Below are 9,348 nucleotides of genomic sequence, written 5' to 3'. Positions count from 1 at the left end.
CATCTTTAGATCTCTCCACGCCTCTTTGATGAAAAGAAATGTTTTTGACTAATGATGTCATGTGAAAAGCCGTATTAAAGAGGAACTAAGGCATTCGCCTTGCGGGTAGACTGTATTCCTTGAGTGTACAGGAATGTAGGTATGGGTATTCTTTGAATGTGGCGAGAATGACCAAATGTATTCATTGAATGTGCCATGAATAATCTGTTAGCGTTATGATGGGTATTCCTTGAATGTGGCGGGAATGACTTAAGGTATTCATTGAATGTGCCATGAATGACCTGATATTTTGTTATGCCTAAAAAAGGCTTTGTGTATGTGTATGGAAAGCCTAGAGATGGTTGTGACTCACAACTTAGGAGTTTACAAGATGAAAATATGTTTCTTGGAGGTGATATCCCCGCTTGGAACATATGTCTTGTAGTGGTACTCGGTGTGAGTGAGGCACACGGATATGTGTGATTTGGCAAATGTGTGAAGTGCAAATCATGGAGTAGGAACTAAATAAGGTTGGGCTGTGTCTTTTAATAAATGAGTCAACGAGATAATTAATAAGCAAAGTAAAATATTGATTTTACGTGTGACTGAGTTATTGCATATGAATATTTATGTATTATGATGTACATGATTTATTATGAGAAATATATACGTGGTTTGTGTGTGTTGATACTCTCAAGGGATGAATGTACTCCCTGGTTGTGATATTTTCCCCATTCTCATAAGTAGACAAGTGATTTTCAAGAAAAATATTGGCTTTAAGTATGAGCGAGTTGTTGGATATGATTGATAATATATTATGATATGATGCATACAATTTCTTACGAATGAATGTGAATATAGTTAGCGTGATATGATGGATATGGTGGTGTGATATGAATTTTAGTTAATATTGGTGATATATTATGATATGATGGATATGGTGGTGTGATATGAATGTTTGTTAATAGTTGTGATATTATTATGATATAATGGATATGGTGGTATGACATGAATGTTATTATTTGCGATATATTATGCCAGATTATATACCCATTGTGTGTACATATTTTAGCAAATAAATATGTGACACATGGCAACATCTTCTTAACGCTTAGGTATGCTCTTAGTGTGGGTAGGAAGTAGCAAAACACACTTTAAGTCCAGATCCTGACTAACTCACCTCCTAAGTTCATGAGTGAAATAAGAAGAGGAGGTTCAGAATTGGTTGGAGTAGTCGGCTCGGAGAACTGGAGGTTCGGAACTGGTTAGAGTAGTAGGCTCGGAAAACTGGAAGTTCGGATCTAGTTCGAGTTGTAGGCTCGGAGAACCAACTCCTGACTAGGAACACCAAATCCGGAACTACTAAGTTTGGAACTCCAACTCCCAATCCGAACCTGAACATGTTTTCTTGTTGTTCAAGTCAATAAAGGCGACTTATTGACTTGGGAAACATGAGCTTCTAGAAGAGTCTGGATAAGACTTAACAAGAGATTGTTTTCTAGTTAAACACTAATTACTTAATTCACAAGTAATTATGGGAAACCTAATCTATTCTTATAAATAGAATAGTTGAACTACGTTTTGAGTTTGATTCCTATTCACAGGATACGTAGGCAGCCATTAAAGAACGTGGTTCAACTCATCATCTTCTACATCTCTTCTTCTTCTTGATCCAATACTTCTAATTGTTCTTTGATCATCAACAAAATACTTGTGTTTCTAGATTAGGAAAAATCATCACACACCCATAATGGTTGCAGTGAGAGTGAAATAGATGTATACTATAAATGATTACATTTGGGAAATCAAACTTTATTTTGCAGGAAGGTAGGACATATTAACTTTTTATGCAGAGACATTGTCCTATCCTAAGATGATATGCTGGCTTAAAGGTAAAGTGTATCAAACTCATACTTAAATAAGTTATCATATGTGTATGTAATAAGTGGAATATAAGTGGTAATTATATTGTGAGTTATTTTGGAAAGTGAGAATGATGAATACTGTTATATGAGATTTCTTGGAAATGTATATTGGGGGTTTGAAATCTTACTTGTGAAGAAACTACATGTCGTTTTGAGAATATGGAACTAAATTGTCTTCCAAGTTGAAATGATTGTAATAGGATATTTCTTGATTTGAAAGATTGAACATACTGCTATACTATTTTATATTTTTAGTTTTACTCATACCAGCAAATTCAATTTGCTGACCCATGTTTGCTTTGTCTTGCAACATGGGTGTATTCTTGGAAACATAGATGGTGGAGTGCAGTGGATGAGGACGCGTGATTTGGAGTTGCTCTTGGAGTCTTCTGGTTTAAGTTTTTCTGAAGCGTACAATTTTGTTTTGAGACAGATGTAATAGATTAGTTTCTTTGTAGTTTAATAATGTGATTGAAAGATTGTCCCTTTTGGTTTTAAATTTAATCTCATATTTTAATATCATGGTTGATAATATGTTATTAGTGTTTCGTTTCATCCTGGGTTTTTAGATGATTGAATAGGATGACGATTGAGATGATTATATCTTGGATAATTCCCTATATTAAATTTTTTGGAAATTTGTGGTGTGATAAATTCTCTACTGTACATATTGCATAATAATCAAGAGTAGAAAACTTTGTTCATCTAGTGCTAAATTATTTTAGTTTTACTTATTCATAGCATAATTAGTTAAGAGTAGGTAAAACTATAGTTTTTACAGTTATCAAATGGCACCGCTGCCGTCTTAGTTTTGTTTAGATTCGTTTCCTTTCGTATTTTCGATCCTACCAAAATCCCATTAAACCCACCCACCCTTGTTTTGTTTTAACTGTGTTTGTTTGGTTCAAAATATAATTTTTTTCGAAATACAACCTTGAGCGCGCCTGCGCCCTAGATACTCTATTTTGTAAGCATGCCTGTCCTCAAGTTACTGGAATTCGTATCAAGCAAGAGCGCGCCCACGCCTTTATAAGCCTGTTTCCAAGCGCGCCCGTGCCCCTTCTGACGAAAACCCGATTTTTCACAGGTTAGTTTCAAACTCTCTTCATTCAATTTATTCAATGTTTCCAACTTCTTAAATACGCTGAGATTGCATATACAAGACACTATTTGATAAGAGCCCAAAACTGTAGTTTTAACCCCTTAACAATATTACTTTTAGACCAATTATGTGATTAATAAGTAAGAGTTAGTACTGTTATCATGTTTTTATGTATTTCAGGCATTGGAGTCGAATATGTACAAAAATGCGCCCCTTTTGCGAGATAATGGAGCAAAGGTTGGTTGCCAAAAATTCTATGATTAAAGGCCAAGATTCAAGGAGAAAAAGCCTTTTTAAAGCCCGGTCAAAGCTGAAAAGTCGAAGTCAACGCGGGTAGAAATAGTGAACAAAAGTCAGCTAAACTTCCGAAGACCGTATCTTTGGACTCAGACCTCGGAATTGGGCCTAACTTATGTCAAAACTACCGGCTCGGAAAGAGCTGTCTAATGGTCCAAGCCTTGACCCAATCAGAAGAGCAGAAATGGACGAAAAGGATGTTGAAGTCAAATCTAGCTGAAAATCCCTTTGTGGACTGAAGTAATAAGTTTTTGGGCTCAATTTTTCGGCCCAAAACATGGCTCCTCAGCCCATGCACGAATTTGTGGATCTTGTCTCCTCCATATGAGAGACAAAGACTTAGCTCTTAAGCTATCTTAGTTTTTTTTCACTTAGTCAAGGAGTTTTTAGTTAGTAAATGATCAAAATACTTAGTTTTAATTCATTAGATTAGTTTTTATATATTTTTTTTTTAAATTAAGCTAGGGTTAGGCTGACCCTCACCTGTATAAATCAACCAAGTCTTACATAGATCGTACCTATAGCATCCTCCTCTATGAGTCTATACAATTCTCTATCTAGGGGAGGTATAAACTTTACTAAGACATTACAATCAGAAATCTTAAGCCCTGCAAGCAAATCTGCCGGCTTGTTAGCTTCCCTGAAGACATGTGCAAAAGAGCAATAGCTGAATGTGGCAGCTAGCTTTGATATCATGGCTTCCAAATTCGAACACGTCCATGGTGGTTTTGCGATTTTTGTGATGATCTTCACTGTTGTAAGTGAGTCGGTTTCAACTTCCACCTTTTTATATCCTAATTCAGTGCATAGCTCTAGTCCAATCGCGATTGCTTTTCGGGTTCGATAGAGAACGGCTTTGTACATCACCGCTTCCCGTATAGGCTGCAACCACCTCTCCTTGATTTCGATTAGACCTCCATGGCGGACCCTCTGCCGTCAAAGCACCATCTGCGTTTAGTTTTACTCTGCCTTCCTCGGGGAGGAAGCCACTTACACTTCGCCTCTTCCTCTTTTTTCTCGAACTTAGCTCGAATTCCTAATGTCGACAAAGCTGTCTTGCTTCAGTACAGATCTTCAATCTCACCTGTTTGCATCCGCACATATCTCTTTTTATTTCTCTGCTGATTTTCCTCGGGACTATTTTTATTTGGCCTCTCCCTATTCTTGAACTTTCTCCGTTCCTTTCTTTCCATATCCCATCAACCGCCACACATATATAGACCTTATAAGTATCACCACAAAGTGGATCCTGCATAATAATCGGCAAAGGCGATGACCACTCCCTATTTGAGCTTCTACCATCCGTTGTAATGCCGGGACTACTTTTATACCATCAAAGATCTCTCGCGAATACACACATTCAAAGAAGAGATGATTTGAATATTCTCGACTTTGGTTACACAAGCGCAGCCAGGAGGAAGTAAGGATTTTTTTGCATCGACCTATCTTGCGTTGATAAGCTATTCGAGAACAGTTGCCGGTCGTAAAGGAGTGTCTTGGGATAACCCATCTGCCCCTGCCCCACACAAGTCTCGCCATCGACTTTTACTTCTTTTACCCTCGGGGCTTCATATGCACTTCTCGATGTGAATTTCCCACTTTCGATCGCGGTGTCCACACCACTTTCGATCTTGAACTAGATGCTTGTTGATTCGTGTACCCGGGATATCCTCTCGTAGCCTATTACTTTGGATGTTACGTACCCGCCGTTCCAATCTCCTTACGTTAGCAGTTGATCCACTGTGGCATTTAGTGGTAGTGTATTTCAAAGAATCGCCACAAGATTGAACAAAAGAGGGCTACTATGACACCATAGATCGTGCCATACTAATGTATCTCTACCATTGGTGATCGAGTACTGAATGAGCTCTTTCGCTTCTTTTCTGCTCTGTAAAATGTTCCGCCATGACCATGAGCAGTCTTGCGGTACAGTCATCGTCCACAAGTATTTGTGGGCCAAAAGGTTCTTCCATACCCAGTCAACCCAGATGCTATTTTCCTTCGCCGCTACTTTGAAGACCAAACCACAGTATGCTCCTTTGTTCCATACTTCCATATTCATGATCCCCAGACCCCCTTCGTCCTTTGTCTTATATGTGGTTCTTCGGCTCGCTTGGTGCACACATCTTTTTGTATCAGTACCACTCCACAGAAAGGTCGCACAAATTTTTTCAACTTGTTCAAGAACTGTTTTTGGCAAAATGAATGTTCGGGCCCAATAAACATGTAGTGAGCCAAGCACTGATAGTATGAGTTGCAGTCTACCTGCATGAGATAGCAATTTTGCTTTCCAGTCCTTGATTCTGCTTGTGACCTTATCTATTAGTGGTTGACATTCTCTGATTCCAAGTCTAGCTGATATGAGAGGAAGTCCTAGGTATCTCACTGGAGGGGAGACAAGTTCGATACCTAGAATCCCAGCCAAAGCTAAGCTATCCTGTTGTCCCATAGCACCAGTCATGATAGTCGTCTTCTGTGAATTTATCGTAGCCCAAGAGCTATGCTAAAGTCCCCAAACATTGTGCGAGTGCATATATGGAATCCACTTCCCTTTTCTGAAGATAAGTACATCATCCCCAAGCGCCCGGATGTGTGAGTTGACTCCTTTTGCATTTAGAATGGAATTGGATCCGCTTATGTTCCACACTCTCTCTGATTAGGCAGCCAAGAACTTCCATTATTAGCACAAACAAATATGGAGATAGGGGATCTCCCTGCCTCAACCCTCTACCTCCAGGGAAAAAACCTTCAGGCGCTCCATTTATGAGGACAGAATAAGAAGGTGTGCTAATGCATAACTGAATCAACTTTTTCAGCTTGGACGGGAACTGAAATCTATCCATCATGTTCAAGATGGCCTGCCAACTCACCGTATCGTATGCCTTTCTTATGTCCAGTTTTATAGAGCATCTTGGAGTTCCATGTCTTCTATCATATCCTCTCAAAACTTCATGGGATAACAGGATGTTATCCTGTATAGATCTCTCTGGGATGAACGCTGACTGATTGTCGTGCACTAGTTCTGGTATCACCATCTTCAATCTATTGGTGATGACTTTTGAAACACATTTGTAAATCGTGTTACACAGAGCAATCGGCCTAAAATCTTCCACTTTAGCCGGGCGAAGTCACTTTTGGAATCGGGACATAGAAATGTCGCATTTGTTCCCCGAGGCATTTTGTTTGTTTTAAAGACATTTTTGATGGCATTCACAACATCCACCCCGACTGTATCCCAACAAAATTTGAAGAAGAATGGGTTATACCCATCTGGACCTGGCACCTTATTGTCGTCCATCTCAAACAAGGCTTCCCTGATCTCTGTGTCACTCACCTCAGCTTCCAACATCGTACTCATACCTGAGTCAACAATATCTCTGACATTCAGTTCAGTGAAAAATTCGCTTTCACTCACCGGTGGCACTTCAATACCCATCTGCTGCGTGAAATACTGCACTATGCTCTGAGTAATTTCGCTTTGTCCATGCTCTGTTTCTCCCTTATCATTCGCAATTGCCCATATACCCTTCCTGGCTGCCTTTTCTTTCAATGAGTTAAAGAAAAAACTCGAACATCTATCCCCTTCTGTCATCCATTGAGCTGCATCCTTCTGGTCCAAATCTATTGCTTCCGCTCTTGCAAGATCAATATATCTCTGCATTGCCTGTTTTTCACACCTTCCCAGTCCCACATCCGATGGATTATTCTGTAGGTGTATCTGTGCATCACTTAACTGCTGCCTTGCGGTTATAACTCTCTCATGTAAGTTCGAGAAGTTTCTCCTGGCCCAAGGTCTGATTTTCTCCTTTAGCATCTTGAGTTTGTGGATTAGAACATACATGGGATTAGCATATATACGTGTATTCCAAACTTCTTCTAGAATATCTTTAAACTCCGGTTGATAAACCCAAAAGTTACAAAATCTAAAAGGAGTCGGGGACCGGCTGAAGTCATTCCATGTGAGCAGCATAGGGGAGTGATCGGAAACTCCCTGAGGGAGGAATTCAGCCCCTAAATTAGGATATTTTTGCATCCATAAACTATTTATTAGACATCTATCTATTCTTGACATAATGCTAGCCGCACCCACAGATTTATTCCACCAAGTGTAGAAGAATCCACTAGCATTAATATCAGTTAACCCGGCATTCTGAAGACAGAGAGTAAAGTCCTGGGCTTCTTTAGGATGCATAGGTTCACCCCCGTTCTTTCATTAAGCTGTTTTGATGTTATTAAAATCCCCCGCTACACACCAAGGTTTTGTGATTGAGCTATGTAGCCTAATCACATCTTGCCACAAATCTAACCTCTCCTGAAAAGAATTGCTCGTGATACACCATTGTAAGAAAAACTCTTCCGCCTTTGGTAGGAATTCAACCCCCGCAATGAATGAATTGCTCGATATGTCTATCTTCTTTACCTTCACCACAAAAGGATCCCAAAGATATCCAGATTTCTGCCGACCCGACTTTCTCATAATTATTTTCATGCTCCCATGTAGATGACAAATGCTTCTTATTCCATCATTACTTCTCATTTTTCACTTTTGTTTCGAGAAGCCCAAACACACATAACTTCTTTTCAACTCTCATCTTATTTATTTCCTTTGCTTTCAAAAGGTCATTCGCTCCTCTCACATTCCATACACAGATCGGACCTATCATTAGTGATGATTTTTTTTCTTCTTTGTTTCCTTGGGTCGCCCCCTCTTTTTACTTCCTTGCTGTTTTTTTCCACTGGCTGCTTGTGATTGTTTATCTTGGCTGCGAGTCACAATTCCCCCTTGAGCAGGCGTTTGAGGTTCTGCAGCCAATGGAATCAGATTTCTATCTTTGAAGTATTCCGTCTCTTCTTCAGATACTACTACGTCAGACAGCTCCCCTAGCCTTGTGCTTTCACTGAATTTATTGAATTCATCCTGCTCCTCCTCATAGCACATCAAAGGGTTAAACCACAGAGCTATTTCAATACCTTGTGAGATCTCCTCATACGGCACTAAGGCATTGTCACAATCCCCACTTCCATCAAGTAATCCCCTGTTGTCATATGTTTCCACTCTAACCCGCTTGCTCTGTTCATTTTCTACCACTTGCCAATCTTGGTATCTCTAGAGCTTGCTCATTTTCATATTTCGTCCTTATCGAACTCCCCGATCTATCTCACAATTCTCATCTGGCTGTCTCTATTCAAACCCCCACTCAGCTCATTCTCTCTTACTGCTTCACCATGTTCAACTGCCTCTGTGTTCATCAAAATCCCTGTTATGAACCCTCTGTTGTTCTCTGTACTGACCTCAGATCTCACCACCTCCACTATCCCCGGCAGCATCACTGCGCTTTGTTTAGTCTCAGTTCCACTATCTGGGTTTCTTATTTCTCCTTCCACATTGGCGTTGCTATTTGTCATCTCCACTCTTTCTGCCGATAGGGCGTCTGGGTTTTGCCTTGTTGCATCTTCCGCAACTCTTGTGATCTCTACCCCTGTTTCAGTCCTTAGCGCACTACTCTCAGGAGTAGTGTCCACATTGTCTTCCATCACCTCCTTTTGTCGATCCTTCTCCCCTATGTCACCTTTCCTCAAACACCCTACAGTCTTATGACCGAACTTCCTGCAGCATTCACACATCTTGGGAATCCAGCCATATTCCACCGAAATAGTTCTAATGTCTCTCCCACCCATATCGATATCAAAGGTTTCAGGCAACTCAGAATTAATCTCTACTGAAACACTGACTCTAGCATAAGTTAACCTTTTCCTTGATGCAGTGGCTTCATCCATCCTCTGGGGTTCCCCTATTCTGCTTGCTAGAAATCCCAAGCCTTCCCCATTCCACAAGTCCTTTGGCACATCATATAAATTTACCCATATAGGGATAGCCTTAACTGTGTTTTTTCTCCTTTCAATATCCTAACTCCATTGTGTAACAATGAAGCATTTCCCAGCCATGTATATTTGTGCCATTTCCAGCACCTTTCTCTTGTCTTCTTCATTGTTAAATTTGAAATAAAACAAATTTGCATCCGCAACCATCTCATAGTCCCCCTT

General features: G+C 39.9%; 1 protein-coding gene across 1 annotated transcript; it reads right to left on the bottom strand.

Annotated features, from left to right (window-relative positions):
• Window positions 1-6,340: 6,340 nt before the first annotated feature.
• Window positions 6,341-7,495, bottom strand: LOC147515159 (uncharacterized). Its single transcript, XM_086592814.1, has one exon. It carries the CDS (start codon window positions 7,493-7,495, stop codon window positions 6,341-6,343), a length of 1,155 nt encoding a protein of 384 aa, XP_086448940.1.
• Window positions 7,496-9,348: the final 1,853 nt, after the last annotated feature.

This window comes from Coptis chinensis, chromosome 2 (genome assembly GCF_015680905.1).
Source record: "Coptis chinensis isolate HL-2020 chromosome 2, ASM1568090v1, whole genome shotgun sequence".
In the NCBI taxonomy this organism is placed as follows: Eukaryota; Viridiplantae; Streptophyta; class Magnoliopsida; order Ranunculales; family Ranunculaceae; genus Coptis; species Coptis chinensis.
This window is presented reverse-complemented; position numbering and strand designations above follow the sequence as displayed.

Bases quoted from the DNA above. Each gene is read 5' to 3' on its own strand.
- LOC147515159 (XM_086592814.1), bottom strand. From the start codon at position 7,495: ATGCATCCTAAAGAAGCCCAGGACTTTACTCTCTGTCTTCAGAATGCC.